Source organism: Anolis carolinensis, chromosome 5, assembly GCF_035594765.1.
Source record: "Anolis carolinensis isolate JA03-04 chromosome 5, rAnoCar3.1.pri, whole genome shotgun sequence".
NCBI lineage: Eukaryota > Metazoa > Chordata > Lepidosauria > Squamata > Dactyloidae > Anolis > Anolis carolinensis.
Window position 1 is genome coordinate 155,778,646 of NC_085845.1, and position 19,476 is coordinate 155,798,121.

General features: G+C 37.3%; 1 protein-coding gene across 2 annotated transcripts in view; it reads right to left on the bottom strand.

Annotated features, from left to right (window-relative positions):
* Positions 1–18,972, bottom strand: part of osbpl8 (oxysterol binding protein like 8) — a 103,722-nt gene extending 84,750 nt beyond the window's left edge. The window contains exons 1-2 of one of the 2 annotated variants that reach the window (XM_062980868.1): positions 18,631–18,972; positions 3,848–3,936 (exon numbers count right to left, since the gene is read on the bottom strand). In XM_062980868.1, coding sequence (XP_062836938.1) covers positions 3,848–3,889 — 42 coding nt within the window. In that variant the 5' untranslated portion in view covers positions 3,890–3,936; positions 18,631–18,972. Of the gene's footprint in view, positions 1–3,847; positions 3,937–18,630 lie in introns of those variants that run through there. The other variant, XM_062980870.1, reaches the window with a different exon arrangement.
* Positions 18,973–19,476: the final 504 nt, after the last annotated feature.

The following is a 19,476-nucleotide window of genomic DNA, read 5'->3' on the forward strand; positions in this document are numbered from 1 at the left end:
AAACATATGTCTTGCGTTCACTATTTTAATATTTGTTCTGTGTAATTTACTATATATATTTCATAGAAATTCCTTCTGAGATGTGTATTTTATATAATCTTTAGATTATATGTTTTTAACTATGTTGTAACCTGCTTTGAACCATAAGGAGAGGCAGGTGAGAAATAAAATAATAATAATAATAATAATAATAATAATAATAACTCTAAAAGAGCTGGAAAAAGGAAACCGCAAGGGGACTTGAAAACCAAGCCAAAGTCATGTTGTAAATTGCCTATAACAGAATAATCTATGGTAAATGGAGGTGGTGTAAAGCTATTAGATTTTCTCTGAACCAACTTTTACATATGTTTCCTCATAGTATTGGCAGCTATAGAACTGCTTCCCAGGGTATCTGATTTAAAAGACTTATAGTAATATTTGAACAGTGTACAATTTCTTTTACATTGATACATACATGTTTTGTTTAGCATAGGGAAGGGTCAACACCTTTGTGGCATTTGTTTTGCTGTCTGTGCCCCTGTTTAGAAGATTTCACTGCACTTTCTGTGCTTGTGATAATCTGATTTTAAAAAAAAATGGCTTCTTGTGGAAGCAAAGATTGGCGAGAAAATTTCAGTGGAGATACCTTTTGCCATTATAACTCTTTCAGGAGTGAATTTCCCTTTCTAGGGGTAGATATCTCACTTTCTGTTGTCTCACTCCCATTCTTAACTATGAGTCATTTGTATGTTGGATGTTTATAATTCAGACACTGCCTGTACTACATGGAGACATAGGGATTGAGTCTTGTCTCCTGTGGCATCCTGGTTGTACAATGCCTTCTTTATGACACACATTCAGCACCAACGTTGGCTGGATTTCAAACATTTCTCTAATGCAACCAGCACAAGTATTGTCTCCACTCTGGCAGTGACAGTCTCTTTACTCTCCCTAAAAAGACACAGGTATATTTTAATCACAGTTTCCCTGACTTTTGACCAATGTTCATTACTGACTTTACAAAAGAGGTAAACTTAAAATAGCATATGAAACTAAAACAGTACATCTTTAAATGGATTTTTCTCTACAACTAAAATGACAGAATTATAAATAATTATTAAATGAAGTGCAATGTAACAGAATAAAATTTAGCCAGTATGATCACCAATGAAACGAAGCTTTTCTTACAAAATGGCATGCAGAAAGAGAGAAGAGACAACTGCATTTTAAAGATAAGTGACTTCTCAATGCAAATACTGTATTAACATCATTACTTACATGATGAAAAAGAGAGCATAGCCACAAACACTACCACTAACTTCACAAACCTAGATGAATGCACAATTGCCAACAAAACAAACAGTGAAGCAGGAAAGCTAAGAAGAAACTGATCATTCAAGATTACTGTAATAACCAGTACGTAAATATTTCAGCACTGCAATGCATTGCTAATCACTTTCAAGTAGCTTCTAAGAAACAAGCTAACACAACCTTAGTTGTCTACTTCTGTTGTCTCAAGTTTATGAAAAGAAGTACACTGTACACATTTAATCATGCGTAAAAAATGAAAAAGCAGCTCATCTACAACTTGATAGCAGACATTTTATTTCATGTTCATGTAGGTAAATACGCAAGGATAACTTAGCAGTTTTCAATTAAATAAAACAAATTACCGAAAAAAGAAGCTTCTACAAAAACAGAAAACATTTTCCACGCTGATCTTTCTCTTATGTCTCTTTATGAAATGATTTTTATATCCGTTAAACAAGTGCACACCTATATAAACAAGTGCACACCTACATAATGTGTAACCCACCAATATAATGTGTAACATAAACAAATGCACACTTACATAACCCACCAAGCCAAAATAACACCACAGTCATATTTTTTACAGTTTTCGTCATCTGACACCTAGTAACAGAAAGTACCAGAAGCAGGAGGTTTATTCGGCTCTTGGTAATTTTTCCCCCCAGCTGGATGCAGAACTTCTTTTCTGATGTAGCAGACTGATATATCTTTCTTCCCAAAAATGTCAGGGAGTGGCATCATATTCATGCCTTTTGGCTGCAACTGTTTCCTCCTTTCTTGGAAACTTGCCACAGAGTAGCCAATGGCTTGTAAATCATCACTTTGAGTAATACTGAATTACACTACATTAGGTTACAATTATGATTTCAGACTTAGATCTTTCATTCTTTATGTGGGGCCTACCATCCTTATTCTTTTGGTCTTTTAATACCAGCCATGAACCACCAAGATAATGTTTTTTCTCCCCCATCATTTTATATGCATCTGACCTTCCTTTTATTGGCTTGATATTGGTAGATTTGATATATAATTTTTAGTGAAAAATTCAATGATAAAGTCACTTGAAATGTCATTAAAGACGATGCTTCACTACTGTGCCACCATGCATACAATAGAAGCACTAATTATTCCACCAAGGTACTGCCTTTCTTTAGTTTTCTCATCTACTGGATCGATCACTAACATATAGGAAACACTGCATGAACACCAAGCACAAAGTAGCTGTGCACAACAACATCCTGCGGAAACTTACAGGCAGTGCATGGGATGCAGACACACAATAAGAACATCAGCCCTGGCCTTGTCTTACTCAACTGCTGAGTACGCCTGTTCTGTCTAGCACAAGTCTGCCCATGCGAAGCAGGTGGACATAGCACTGAACAAAACATGCAGAATAATCACAGGATGCCTTAAACCTACACCTGTTGATAAATTGTACAAGTTAGCTGGCATTGCCCCCCCCCCCCCGATGTATGACGGGAAATTGCTAACTGTGAGAAATAAGGTCGAACCTTGTGAAAGTCATCCAATGTATGACTATCAGCCTCCTCCCAGTAGACTCAAATCAAAGAAAAGTTTCATGAGAACCGCCACTCCTCTTAATGTTCCTCCAGCAACAGCAAGAGTATCCCTCTGGGTTAAACCTGGCAATTCCAACTGGATGGCCCCCCATGAGGGTCTGCCTCCAGGGGCAAACCAAAAATGGGCAACTTGGAAGTCTCTAAACAGATTCAGAAGCGGAGTGGGCAGATCAAAAGACAACTTGGCAAGATGGCACTACCTGGAGGAATCCTCCACCTTGTGTGACTGTGGAGCAGAACAAACAACCCCACATATGTATGCTTGCCCACAATGTCCTGCCTCATATATGGAGGAGGAGTTATTTAAAGCTACGGATAATGCGGTTGCTGTTGCCCGCTTTTGGTCTAAAATTATTTAGCTGCTTGTGATTCCTTTATTTTGACACGAAATAAAAAATAACAATCTTCTGGTTCAAACCAATTTTCATTTAAAACTATTGTTGTTTTCTTCCACCAAGAGCTTCAAATCAAAAAATGTAGATTGACAGTAAATTATTATTCCTATATAAAATGTATTTCAACAGATAGGACAGCATATCAATTATTTTAAAATAATGAAAGAAGAGAGACCAGTTCCTGCCATTTTACTGCACACTTCCCAAGAGGACACTGGAGTTACCATCTCCTAGCTTTTATCTTTGCCTCTTACAATTGTAAAAGAAATCAAAATAATCCAGTCTGTCATTTTGACTGAAATCTCTCTTTTAGCTTAGCTAAATATTATGTAAAATTTATGCAAAGAAAGGTCTTAAAGGGGGGAATCATTTTAGAGGAGAGCTCAATTATTTCCCTGCTTTCCTCAAGCCTTGGGTATTCTAACAAAGTAGATTGCCAATGTTTCATTATATGAAGCCCCTACTGCAAAAAGGGGACAAATACAAGATCTTTAGTTTTCTGTCATACACTGTGTGCATTAGGAAATGTCTCTTCTTTTGATCTATCAGTTGCCAGCCACTTTATATAAAATTACTCACCGAAACTCTATCAGGTTCTCCTTCAAACAAAACAGTTTCCATTCTGAAACGGAACTTGTCTTTCTCTTAGAATTTTTCCATTCTGCAATCTACAAAACAACCAAACAATGAATTATTGGCTATTGTAATCAACTACTTTTGAAGAACAATGCAATAATACATTACATATTTTACCCCTACAAAATCTAAATACATACAATATTTAAAGAGAACACATTATTGCTCTGGTCAAGACAGAAATAAAAAGACACACAAGATAGTAAAGAAATGTCCAAGTTTTGTCTTTTGGTTATATTGCGTAGACTGTATCTACATATGTAACGGAAATACACTGTTGACACATGATTTTTTTTTAGCATAACACTTAATATGCTTTATACTGGTCAGGTTTATGGACACATACTATTTGTCAAAATTGCTATGACTTTTGGCTTAATGTAGATAAAACTATGCTTTACTCAAAATTCTGAAAAAAATTACTATTTGATAATGCCCTTGTAACAAAACTTAGAAAAAAGTTTTTAAAATCAATGGCTTTTTATCAGTATATCTGAAAAGTGACAAAACAAAATGCAAAGCAAAATTTGTATGGTAGGTTTCCTGAACTTGCAGCCATCAGTGTCTTGAGGTACAACCAACTCCAACATGGCATGGTCAATGGGTCAGAATTATGGGAATTGTAGTCCAAGACATTTGGAGGAAAAGGTTCCCAAGCTTTTCTTATCTGGTAATTTTTATTTTCCAAATAATTGAAACCACTGCAAATTGAAGACCAGATAAGACAGCAGGCTCCCTAGCTTTAATCAATAAACTACAATTAGGTCAAATTTCTCTCTCTCTGATCCTGCCCTACTCTCTTGTTACTCATCTCACATTCTAAAGTTAAATTATAAAGTTATAGTCTTAATATTCTCTGAACCATAAGGTTTAAAGGTTCCCTCCCAGCCAGGATTAAATCTGATTTTGAACTGAGTTTTTAAATTGGAGGGTTTTTTTCCAAGGATCATATGAAGCTGTAATTTAAACAAGATATCTTCACCAATATTGAATAATGGGAGGAGCAAAAAGCCCATTTCATTTCTGAATTAATCAATATTTCTCAGGATAATATACTCATTCTCTCACTAAGCATAATAATAACTAAGCTAAACATTCCAGAATTGTGACTGGCTGCTACTGGAATGATTTTTTTTCCTGGAAAACTCAGAAGCAGTGGATAGATACCATTATCACTTAATATATGTTCATAGCATCCAATATTCACACACATATACTTTTCTGAAAATGAAGCTCTCATTGAAGTATAGCAGCAACTGGTAGTAAATCATTATTACAGGTGCAGTATTTCTTTCCCCAAAGGTATGAGCTTTTCATTGAAATTGAGACCTTTTGCATTCTACTAAGAATTCAGGCCTTTCCTGAATAATACTGAAGATAGAGTCAAAGAATTTTAATAATCTATGATTGTTCATGAAAATATATAGCTGTGAGTAACCTAGTAAGCAACTGGTAAAAACTGAAATTCCTTTCTAGCAGAAACTGAATAACATTGCTTACAAAAACAAGCCAACTAGGTTGGACAGATTAATTGCAACACTGTTTTATTCTCCTTGGGAGGGCATAAGAACATCAAAAGAACTCTTCTAGTTCAGACCAAAGGCCTATCTCAGTGTTGTCAAGATCTTTTTCCTCAAGGGTCACATTGGCCTTATGGTTGCCTTCAAAGTGCCATTAAATCCATGGACAGAGAATCTATATTTTTTAATATAGTCATCAGTGCTCTTTAGGTTTTACCCAATTTTGGTCCTCAGATGTTACTGAATGACAATCCCCATCACTTTTTATTACCCACCATGTGGATGAGGTATAATGGAAATTGCAACCCAACAGCATTGTGGTTCTGAGGTTTGGAAAAGGATCAAATACATTTTTAAAGTCAAACAACCTATCCACAAGCCTTGTTATCTAAATTCAAAGTCCACTATCCAGACTAAAGTCAACAAACTGCAGCCATAGCACTGTATCCTAACTTTCATCAGCTCCCGTCATGATGTCTAATGATCAAGAATACAGGAATTGTAACCCAGCACCTTGAGGGCCACTTGAAATAACAGGGTGGGACAGATATGGCCCACAGGCCTTGAGTTTGACACATGTGGCCTATACAGTCTAATATTCTGCTCTTACAGTGGGCAACCTTGCTTTTAGGAAACTCCATACAAGATTTAAACGCAACAGCATCCTCCTTATGTTTTCAATAATGTGCATGCTACTTCTGATACTGGGGGTAATTTACAGCTATCCTTAACTAAAAGCTGTTGACATCAAGGAGTTTAAGAGGAAGATGTGAAATTGCATTCTTCCCTTCCTCCCCTTCAGGTGTATGTCTTGTCCACCTTTGCTAAAATTTATCCAAAAGTAAAAGTGATATTAGGGAATTTGTTTTTACCCAGATTGTTAGGTTGTTAGGAAATGTTATATAGTTTTTATCATAGTATATGTTTATTCAACCTTCAGATTTGTTTTGTAAAATCTACAACAGTTCAAAAACATTAACATGGGGAAAACCCCACTAACACAAAGAAGTGCTAAAAACAGTACAGCAAGTTAAAAACAGTACTGACAGAAAATTGCTGCAGCAGATTGAAATTTCAGAAGCTCTGGATAAATTAAAAACTATTGGCTGTGGTCTATATAGAATTAGATTTTGTCTCAAACAGACTCCTTGTGGAAAATATATCTGAGAAAGCACCATAGCTGAAGAGATCCATTTTCAGCTACTATTTGCCAATTTTATGATGATGGGGCACCAAGAATTAGGCCTATTCTAATATCAGGTTCATGTAGTGACTACTAGGTTATGAGATGAAGACCATCTCAGGAATGAAAATGGATGTGCAGGAATAAAGAGATTATCAGAATTACATATGCACAAACTCAAAATGTAGAATTCACTTCCCCTAAATGCATGTCAATACCAACCAGGTAGTGAGTAATGACTTATCTTGAATAGCTCACTAGGTCTCCAACAAGCAAAAACCTGCTGACACAGAAAAACCACAAAGATGAGAAGGACCTGACAAAAATAACAAGAGGCAGAAAATGTTCAATAAAATGTTACCAGAAAGGAAATAGAAGCACAATTGCCACAAAGCTTATAAATCTTTAGTCAGCCACTGGGCATGCATCATTGTCACTCTGATAAGTTTTTCTCTATATGTCTCTGGACAAAATTTATAATCAGAATTGCTTCCTTCTTTATGAATTTTGGAACAGGTAGACAAGTGAAAAAGGTTGCAATCCTTTGGGCAGAATTTGGCCCATTTAGTGATCCTTCCTTGCATTATTTATTTAGGTTTCCTGGAGTACCAGTCAAAGATCTACACTATTATATGCAATGCTTAATCACTGTGAGAGTGCAGTACTATATTTAGCCACTCTATTTTGTTTTATAAGCAAGAACAGCTTATTTCCAGATAATCACTGCTTCCTCTCTTGCCAATGCCAAAATATTCACAACACGTTTATCAAAAAGATTCCAATGGTATGACTGGCCAACTATTTCTTTAAAACATATACAGGCAGTCCCAGAGTTTTAAAACATCAGATTGACAAATGATTCATAGTTAAGATTGTGGGAGACAACAGAAAGTGAGAGAAATTGGCCCCTTGGAAAGGAAATTCGTGCCTGGAAGAGTTATCATGGGAAAAAGGTATAACTGAAGCTTTATTGCCAATCCTTGTTTCCACAACATGCCATTTTTTTTTTCAAAATCCAGTTATCACAGAAACAGAAAGTAAGGTGAAATCTTTTGAACAGGGGGGCAGACAGTAAAGCAAATGTCACAGGGGTATTAACCCTTAGCTATGCTATCCAAAACTAAAATTATATACAGTAGAGTCTCACTTATCCAAGCCTCGCTTATCCAAGCTTCTGGATTATCCAAGCCATTTTTGTAGTCAATGTTTTCAATATATCGTGATATTTTGGTGCTAAATTCGTAAATACAGTAATTACAACATAACATTACTGCGTATTAAACTACTTTTCTGTCAAATTTGTTGTATAACACGATGTTTTGGTGTTTAATTTGTAAAATCATAACCTAATTTAATGTTTAATAGGCTTTTCCTTAATCCCTCCTTATTATCCAAGATATTAGCTTATCCAAGCTTCTGTCAGCCCGTTTAGCTTGGATAAGTGAGACTCTACTGTGGAACTTGAAGGAACTGGGGGCGGCGACGGCCAACAGGGAGCTCTGGCATGGACTGGTCCATGAGGTCACAAAGAGTCGGAAACGACTGTGTGAATGAAGAAGAATATATATATATATATATGGCTGGAGTTCCACTTTAAAAACGTACCTGTTCCTTTATTATTCAGAAAATCCAAGTATGTTTTGATGTAAGTGCTCTCATCAATATTTTTGATGGTTTAGAATAACTTTAATGCATTTAATCTATGAATTTTAGTCTTTTATATGCCACAGTAAGAATTCTTCAAGTCAGCTGGCAATACAAATGGATTGCTATGTTGGCAAAATATAGCATGACTTGTACAGTTTTCACTGTATACAATTCTGTTTGTCAATTATGTTTACGTGTGTTTTTAAAACAAACATTTAAATCTGCATTCTAATATTTTTAAGCTGGCAACAAGCCTCCGTGCTACTAGAAAATATATGGTCCTGTTTATTATTTGAGAAGGGCTATATTCCTGGCTCACTGTAAAAAGTCAGTTTACCTCTTCACATGAAAAGAGGTAAATGTCATCATGACATTACTTACGGTAATCTGCAGAATTTAAGTAATATATTTTTATGTTTAATAAGTTATAATAATATGTCTAAATAATGATTTTTTTAAAAATGGCAGTCATTTCCAAGATGCTTTCTATTTAAAACAGTTTCAAACCAAATATTCATCAATGCCAGACAATGCAAACCGTTCTCATGGTAAGTCAAATTTTCCAAAACCTCAACAGTTCTGAAATACTTCCAAAAAGGGACAACCCCAAGGATCAATGACAAAGAAGAAAAATTCCACAGTGATTTATATGGATTTTATCTGCAAGTAGGAATCATTTGAATGATATTCTTTATATATCTTATGACTTTTCAATGACAAATTAGTTTTTATGTGGCAAAATAATTGTGAACACCATCTTCACTATATTAAGCAGAAACTAGGCTTTTTCCACAAAAAGTTGCAATTTCATTTCAGGCAGAAACCACTATAACTCAGAGAAACCTATACTGCATATACGTAAGATACTTTTTCATGTATATAAATGGCATACACTAGATAAGTGAGCTGCACTTTGCAATCAAACTAATATTTCCCTCAACTTTTAAAGATACTGCATCTGTTTATTTATTTATTTCATGTCAAAAGCATTGCATAATAAATAAGTTTAAAAGCGATAAAAACTGCATTGGTGAAACCATCAATGTTTTCAGTTTAGAGTTCTGTCATGCAGAGAGCAGAGATTTAGTTGTATTCTCCAAGAGCTCACAAGAGCAAATGCAGACAAGAAAAGCATATTAACTATAGACTATATGCAACACATACTTGGCAGTGAAATCATTTTTATGAAATTTAAAAGATTCTGAAATTCTTCCAAAAAAGGAAAGACAAAAAAAATTCTTAAGAATTTAAGTACAGTAGAGTCTCACTTATCCAACACTCGCTTATCCAACGTTCTGGATTATGCAACACATTTTTGTAGTCAATGTTTTCAATACATAATGATATTTTGGTGCTAAATTCGTAAATACAGTAATTACTGCATAGCATTACTGTGTATTGAACTACTTTTTCTGTCAAATTTGTTGTATAACATGATGTTTTGGTGCTTAATTTGTAAAATCATAACCTAATTTGATGTTTAATAGGCTTTTCCTTAATCTCTCCTTATTATCCAACATATTCGCTTATCCAACGTTCTGCCGGCCCGTTTACGTTGGATAAGTGAGACTCTACTGTATAAATAATTGTGAATTGTGTAACTGAATTACACAATTATTGCACAATTATATTAATGTACAATGAAATAGAAAATACGAGTAGTTTGCATCAGTAAAATCTCCAGAAAGACATTTAAATGGTGGTACTTCACGATAGATAAAAAAGAAATCACCACACAATGCTCAACCACAAGCTCATGCTGACATGCTTTGAGAATTATAGCACTGGAGATTTTAAGTTGGATCCAGTGCTGTTCTTCAGTTGACAAAAGTTTATTTCATCCAGCAGAGGATTTTGCAAACCAAAATGGTGAGATTTCTGACAATTCCTCATTCTTCTGGGAAACCCTCCTGCACCACCTTCTGTCATCCATCTTCTCCCTTAACCTTTTAGACAACATGTTTGATGATGCAGGAAGGTGGGGGCAAAAGAAAAATAACCAATGAAGGAATGTCAGTAGAGATACAACCATAGGGGTGGGTTAAAAGCCTTAAGCCTACCTGTGATACAGCTATCTGATAATGGTGAAATTTCCCAACTATTCAACCTACTCCCTTTCCAATTCAACACACTTTTCCCATCTGTACTCAAAGTTGGCAACCCTTTGAAAAATTACTTCTCCTATGAGCATCCATGACAATGTTGTCAGAAATGCTTTCCTTTCAGGCTTTTTATTGTGAATAACAGCATACATACGTCTGTGTGAAATTCCCAGCCCTTTTTCTATGAATCACAGTGTCACTATTTTAAAAAATAATTTTTATTGGTATTTTTCAAATACAGTGCAGGTTTTAAAAACGGGGATAGGTGCAGGAAAATAGGGGGAAAGGGAAGGGAAAAATTAGGGGGTGAGTAAGGGAAAACAGGGAAAGGGAATGAATCAGAGTAACTTTCAGGGAAACATCAACAAAACAGGGAAGTAATCTTCCATTCTTTACCTATTTACATAAGTTCACTGTATTTGACATTTCCCTGCTTCTCAAACTCTTAATCTGTATCACTACATTTCTTAAAGTATTCTTCCATTTTACTCCAATTTGTCCTTCTTACATATTTTCCTCTTGTATCTTTCAGAAGGAACGTAAGTTTGTCCATGCTGTGTATCTCTTCTAATTTATAGATCCAAGTGTCTTTCTTCTAATTTCCATGCTGTCGCAAATGTCATCCTGGCGGCTATAGCACAATATGTAAATAAAATTTCATCATTTGTATCAAATTTAGTCTCATTGTCTATAATTCCAAATAAATAATGCTCAGGTTTTAATAAAAATTTCTTTTGTAAAATAATTTGTGTTTCTTGATGGATCATTTTCCAATATTTTTTAGTCTTTTCACAAGTCCACCATAGATGGTAGAATGAGCCTTCCTGGGTTTTACATTTCCAACATTTCCTATCATAGTTTTTGTACATTTGACCTAATTTTTTTGGCATCATATACCATCTGTGGAATAGTTTAAGCCAGTTTTCCTTTAAGTCGGAAGAATATGTATACTTCAACTTCTTATTCCAAATTTCTTCCCATTCTGCTAGTTTAATCGGACAGCCAATATTCCTGGTCTATTTCACCATACAATTCTTAATTTCTTCTGTTTCCGTCGACCATTCTAGTAAAATAGTATAGATCTTAAAAATTGTTTTCTTATTGTTTAATATTATTTTGTCCCAAATGTTGTCAGGGTTGCTGAAACCAATTATATTGTCCTTGTTAAACTGTTCCTTTATTTGCGCATATTGAAACCAGGAAATAGCCGGGAAATTCAACTTTATTTCTTCTTGTGTTTTTAATTCATATTTATCTTTCCTATTAATCAAAACATCTTTATATTTTGGCCATTTTGACCATCCTAATATATTCCTTTGATTAGCCTCCAGTGATGAAATCAGAGTGGAATCTTGTTATTATAGAAGCGCAACGTATATTTTCCCCAAATTTTAATTAAGGCTGACCTAATGAAAGGTTACCAAAGTTTTTCTCAATTTTCCTTTTTTCATAGCCAATATATGTGTCACTTGACAGTCCTACATGATTATGTTTTCACGTGCCACATTCTCATCCATCGTTGCAAAATTTGCAACACGGTTCTGACTATTTTTGTCATCTTACAGTGACTCCTTCACATAGGCTCAGGTCTTTTCATCCACCCCTCATACAATCCATAAACGTAGTTGTAAAAGAAAACCTGCCTGGTCTCAAATAATGGTTCCCAAAGCACTAAAAGTGCAAGAAAAGTTGGCAGAGTGCTTGTAAAAACAGATGGGATAATGAGAAAATAACGTTTCAAGGAAGTATTCAAAGAACTTTCAATTTCATATCAAATAAAGCAGATTAAGATGGATGCATATTCAGACTCTAAAGACACGTGGCTTTTATAGTATTTAGTTTTAAATATTGCATTTCTCTGAAAAATAGCCTATAAGCCCTGGTAAACCTTGATAGTTTCTAAATACTGTCTTACCCTGCTAGGCTTCCAAGTTCAGACTGGATCAGATGCCTTCAAGATATCTAATAGGGCCTAAACACATTGACAGTGACCAAAATCTTTTGTAAACTTGCAATCACACTTAAAACTCTCTATTTTCAACAGTTTACTGTAGTGATTTATATGACTAAACAATCTACCAGAAGAGTTATGTGTATCAGTTTTTAATTTTTAAAAAAATGTGGATTACTTTTATATACATAATGCTATACAGTGAAGATGTGATCCAAGTCTAAGCATGTACAGTGTTCCCTCACTTATTGTGGGGGTTACGTTCCAGGACCACCCACAATAAGTAGGGACACTATATTTATTTTAATATTTATACATTATTTTACTAGTTATACACTATTTTAATTCTTTATCAACCAATTGTGTGTTGATAAATCGCCTCCTTCTCCTCCCATTGCCTCTTGGGCGCCTTTTCTCTCCCTTCGGCTTCTCCTTCCTCCCTTCCTTAGGCTGTAAATTGTAATTTTTTATGATTTATAATATTCTTTTAAAGTGTATTGAAAAACCGTAAAACAGTGAATCCGCAAAAAGTGAACCATGAAGTTGTGAGGGAACACTGTATTTATGTTTTATATACACCTTACACAAAATCCTGGATGTCATTTTATGCACCATTTTTAAAAATAATTTTGTGCATGAAACAAAGTTTGCTTACATTTAATCATCAGAAGGAAAGGTTTCATTATATCAGCCACCCACATAGATTATTTTGGAGGATTTCAGAATTCAACATACGGTACTCAACCTGTATATGGTATCTTAAACTACACGATTCAAAAAGATAATGGAGTTTCTTTTTACTGTAGGAATAGGTTTTGACATAGAATTTCCAACAACCCTAACCAGCAGGATGTATGTAAATTATAGACCCAACATTTCTGAAGAAGTACAGCTACCCACTTCAATTTTATTCGATCAATACGATGAATATGGAAGAACATAGGCTTTTTAGTTACACAGAATTTGGAAGCAGAATTGAAGGTATTTAGATCTCAAGTATATAGAAAGCAGGGCTAATCTGAATATAAAAAAGTTCTTCACTTCAGAGAGCTGGATTAATAAAGGTTTACTACGGCAGCCATCCTGTTGCTTAGCCCCAACTAGATTTCATTTGTTCAATCAACTGTTAAAATTCACTGACTGAATGGATCTACTCATTAGAACTATGTCCCAACATCATCTAGACCACTAGTTCCCAACCTTTGTTCCTCCACTTGTTTTGGACTTCATCTCCCAGAAATCCCAGCCAGTTTACCAGCTGTTGGGAACTGTGAGAGCCAAAGTCTAAAACAACTGGAGGACCAAATGTTGGGAACCACTGATCTAGACATTAGCAGATTACAGTGTGGGTATAAATAATGTCACTTCTTTATGCATGTACCCCTCCTGGAAACATTAATGAGGAATACATCTACACTGTAGAATTAATGCAGTTTGACACCACTTTAACTGCCGTGGTTCAATGATAGGGAATCATGAGAGTAGTAGTTTTATAATCCTTCTTTGCCAAAGAGTGCTGGTACCTCACTAAACTGCATCTCCCATGATTCCATGGCATTGAGCCGTGGCAGTTAAAGCGGTGTCAAACTACACTCATTCTACAATGCAGATCCATCTTAGATCTGACAATGAATCCCATATTAATCAGAGGATAAACTAATGAACCATTACAGAGACTTCATTCATTCCTAGAGTCTGCCATAAGTAGTCCAATGAAAGGAAAATTAACACAGAACTAAAGGATTTTAACTCTGTCCATGATAATTCTCTTTCCCCCACCTTCTATTACCTTTGGTTTCATCTCATTTCTTCTGTCTACCTCACTTTTATTTTAAAATCTGGAACTCTTACTGCCAAGGGTTTGCTCAAAACCAAAAGATTATGAGCACACAGGGATGCGTTTGACAAGTCCACATTGCTCAAACGCCTCACCTCAAAACATTCCATTCTCTTCAGAAGCTGCCAAAAAGGGTGTTGCCTACCTATCTTATTACTTGCAAATGCCAACACATAACCAAAATCACACCCTGGATTCTGAAAGCAACCTCCATGGAAATTTAAAGGATTATGCTTCTAGGAAAATGTATACGGAATCAACAACAAAATGCATTCACAATTTATGAGCAGACAAACAAATATATCTTTGCAGAATAAACAATATGCCTGCTATCTCACAGGAAGTGAGCCTCTCAGTAAACAAATGACCAAACTATCTACACCACACAGTGTTGACTAACAGGGAGGAGAAAAACTAAGTACTGAAAAGTCAGGTTATGTGACTACCAATTATATCAGACATTGGCAAGAACATCAAAAGACGTACTGTTTCTTTGTAACTGACTTGACACAAGCCTTATGTTTGCTTCTTTTGCTTACTTAAGCTTCTTGGAGTGCCTTTTGCATTTTTCCCAGGTGCTTCAAGAAATTTCACCAGCAGCCCTGCAAAGGGCCAGGGCAGGTTGTACTCCTGCATTACAGCCAGAAGAGTGCCAATAAAGAAATACTGCTTGTTCATCCCCATATTTCAAGGAAAATCTTAGAAAGCCAAGCTTGCCTATGGTCAAATAGACAGATGTTATGACTTCAGATTAAGCATGATACATTCATCTATAATTTCGGGACAATATGCAAGTGAGTATCCTTTATCTGGAATTCTGAAACACTCCAAAACCCAAAATTGTCCACTTGGACATTTGAGATAGCAACACCTCTGCTTTCTGATCGTTCAATGTATAAAAACTTTATACAGTGTATAAAATGACTTTCAGGCTATGTGTATATGAAACACCAATGAATGTTGTGTTTAGACTTGGATCCTATCTCCAAGGTATCTCATGAGATATATATATGGAAACTCTCAGTTAACTCTGAATATCTGTGTATATGAAACATCAATGAATACTGTGTTTAGACTTGGATCCCATCTCCAAGATAGCTCATGAACGGTATATAGAAATACAGTAGACTGTATCAGTTAACTGCGTATTTGTGTGTATGAAACATCAATGACTGTTGTGTTTAGACTTGGATTCCATCTCAAAAATATCTTATGATGTACATATATGGAAATACAGTAGACTCTCAGTTAACTGTATATATGTGTGTGTGCGTGTGTGTGAAACATCAATGAATGTTGTGTTTAGACTTGGATCCCATCTCCAAGATATTTCATGATGTACGTATATAGAAATATAGTAGACTCTCAGTTAACTGGCACCCATGAGGACTGCTCTGAGTCTCTTCGGGGAGAGGGTGGTCTATAAATAAAGTATTTTATTGGTAGATGCTGGGTAAATGTATTTTCTGGTAGCTTGAAAGTTACTATTAAAACCCCATACTATACCATACCATACTATTAACTCTGTATTGACTTGATATTAATGCTGAAATACAGTCATTAAAAGCAAATAAAGAGAAATAAAGACAAACTGAGTTCAATGTTACTGTTTTAATGTATTATAAAAACAGCTTTAAAAAATTAAAATATTATATCTTCAGGGTTTTTTCCCATTTGCTTGAGAGTGCCGGTTGCTTGAGTTCCAATTAACTGAGGGCTGTTCCACACTGACATATAATCCAGAATATCAAAGAAGAAAATACCACAATATCTGCTTTGATATCTGAGTGCAAACTGTTATATATTCCAGTTCAAATCAGAAAATGTGGCATTTTATTCAGCTGTGTGGAAGGCGGCTAAGAGTTTGCTGTAAAAATCTATACACATAATAAAAGTCAAAATACGTATGTATGTGTGTGGCTGGGGTGTCCGCCTACACAGACAAGTTCCCACTTCCACAAATAGCTATAGCTCCTACTCAAGAGACACCAATGGCCCTCCCTCCAATGACATTGTAGGTTATAGAGAGCTCCCTAAACGTGTACAAGAATCCTGCCAATATCCTCCACAAACATCATACTCCCCCCCCCCCCCACCACCACCACCAAAGTGAAGGCTTTCATACAAGGACAATTTCATTCTGGATTTTTTTGGTTTTCCCGCACCACAGATATCCCAGTGTTCTTTACTCTTTCAATTAGTGTGGAATTTGCATGACCCTGCCCACTGCCTCTCCCATAACCCTTTCCTATTCTTTTCTATGGCACACAGAAAACATGATCAGCAACTGAACATACCAGAGAGGGTTTTTTTTTGGGGGGGGGGGTCACCATGATTTATAGCAGTGGTTTTCAATCTGTGAGTCCCAGAAATCCTAACAGCTGGTAAACTGACTGAGATTTCTGGGAGTTGTAGGCCAAAACACCTGGGGACCCACAGGTTGAGAACCACTGATTTATAGGAGTTGTAGGTCCTGTGATGTATAGTTCACCCGCAATCTAAGAACACCCTGAACGCGACTAAAGATGGAATTGGACCAAACTTGGGACACAAAGCTCCCATGACCAACGTGATGATGTTTGGAGGGATTTATAGGAGTTGTAGTTCAAAGCGTACTATGAACCCAAACAATTATGGATCTGGACCAAACTGGACATGCATACCCAATATGTTTATTTATATTGTTTATATGTGTTCTCATGTTTATAATGTGTATGATTATTTTATTTTTTGACCATGTTTTATTTGTCTGTTCTATGTGGCATCGAATTGCTGCCTATTGTACTCTGAATACCCTTCGGGGTGAGAAGGGCGGGATATAAATACTGTAAATAAATAACAAATAAATAATATGCCCAAATTTGAATACTAGTTGGTTTTGAGGGGAATTGGCCTGGGCATTTTGGGGTTTTAGGTACTGGGATTTATAGTTCACCTGCAATCTAAGAGCACTCTGAACTCCACCAACGATGGACCTGGAACTAACTTGGCACACAGAACCCCCATGACCAGCAAAAAATACTGGAAATCTTTGAAGGGATTTATAGGAGTTGTACTTCACCTACATCCAGAGCGCACTATGAACGCAAACAATGATGGATCTAGATCAAACATGGCATGCATACCTGATAGGCCCAAATTTGAATACTGGTGGGTTTTGGGGGGAATTGGCTGGGATGTTTTGTAGTAGGTACTGAGATTTATAGTCCGCCTGCAATCAATGAGCACTCTGAACTCCACTAAAGATGAAATTGGACCAAAGTCGGCACATCAAGCCCCCATGATCAGCAAAAAATACTTGAGGTCTTTGGGGAAAATTTACCTTGATTTGGGGGAGTTGTAGCTCACCTACATCCAGAGAGCACTTTGAAATCAAACACCAATGGATCTGGACCAAACTTGGCACACATTCCTGATATGCCAAAAAATTTTTACTGGAAGGGTTTGGGGAGAACTGACCTTAATTTCTGGGAGTTTTAGTTCACCCACAACCAGAGAAATTGTAACCTCCACCAATGACGGACCTGGACTAAACTTGGCACACAGAACCCCCATGACTAACTCAACCTTCTGGAGGGGTTTGAAGGGGCTGACTTAATATAGTGGGAGTTGTAGTTCATCCTATAGCCAGACAGCACACTGAACCCCACTGATAATGCATCCAGAGCAAACTTGCCCAACATAACACACTTTAAGTACTGATGGGAGTTTTTCGGGGTTAACCTGACATGATGTGAGCTGTAGTTCACCAACAACCTTATGCATTTTGGACAATTTAAAAACTGACTTTTTCAAATAACCCGGGCAACACCGGGTACCCAAGCCAATAATACAGAAAAAGAAACTTCAAAGCACTTCTAGAACAGGAATGAGCAAACCTGGGCTCTCTTTCCAGGTGTTTTGGACTTCAACTCCCACCATTCCTGACAGCCTCAGGCCCTTTCCTTTCCCCCCTCAGCCGCTTACGCGGCTGAGGGGGAAAAGGAAAAGGCCCGAGGCTGTCAGGAATGGTGGGAGTTGAAGTCCAAAACACCTGGAAAGAGAGCCCAGATTTGTCCATGCCTGGGGTCTACATTCTGGTCTAATAAAGAGATCCTGTACACAGCAAGACACTAAACGAAACATGGCCCTCCCTGGGCAAAAAGGTGCACCAGATGTGAAGGGATTTGAAACTCTTGAGTTCATTAATGCAGCACCACGAGGAGCCTCTGTCATTTGTGTAATTATTATGATGGGGATGCTCAAGGCTCCACAGAAGTGAGAGGCATACCCAAGCCCAAGGTCACTCACGCAACGCAGCAAGGCGCCCGACCACCACAGAAGGAGGAAGGTAGGCCCTGAAGGGAGGGTTTTTTCCCCCTCCCGGCTTCCCCCGCCCCACCCCTTCCTTCGCATCCCTCTCCAGAGCTAAGCGGGACGACGGCGCAGTAAAGGCTCCCTCTCCTTTCCCCTCAGCTCAGCTGTCTTCGTTTCTTCCTTCCCTTACCTCCTCCTCCTCACCCGCTCCGTGCCTTGAGAAAGAAGCCACGGCCGAAGCGACGAGAGATGCTCGAGATTTCCAGGGAAAAAAAACTAAAGAGTTGTCGAGAAAAAAAAAAGGCTCGGGACCCCCTCAATTGCGCACGCGCGCGCCGCTCGCGCCGGCTGGAAAAGCAAGCCGCTCACGCGCACACTGCGCGCGAACATACACACAAACACACCCGCGCGCGCGCACCTCTTCTTTTCTCTCTCTCTCTCTCTCTCTCTCTCTCTCTCTCTCTCTCTCTGTCTTTCGCTCGCGCGCGCGTGCGCGAGACCGTTGCTGGAGACTCGATCGCGCACGCGCGGCTCGCGACAAAATGGAAAGGCGGAGAGAGAGAGAGAGAAAGAGAGGGCAGCCACGCCATTTGGAGGCCTCACGTGACTGGAGGGAAGGCGGTGGCTCCAGCTTCGCCCCTCAGCTCTGCGGAAGGCTTCTCATTGGTCCTGCCCCTTGTCTCTCTCTCTTTCTCTCTCTCTTTTCGCCCCGCCCCCTCTCCTTTCAGTTTCTGTGAGGAGGCTCCTTACTTACCAGCTATAAGTGCATAAGGCAGCAGCTGTCACTTTGCCATCTTCTTTCCCCCCTTTTAGTTTTTATATCTATGAAAATATCTATGAATATGTCAAAATATCTATGAAATGAAAATCCTTGGGCATTTTCTCAAGCCAAAACTCTATTGCATCTGACAATATGCAGTACCTGAAGGTAAACAAACCTGTATACTGTGGGCCAAACTTGATTCGATGTTCATTTCCTGTAAGCAATCAATATGCTCATTTTCTCCTGTTAAATATTTACTCTTTCCTGTTAAAT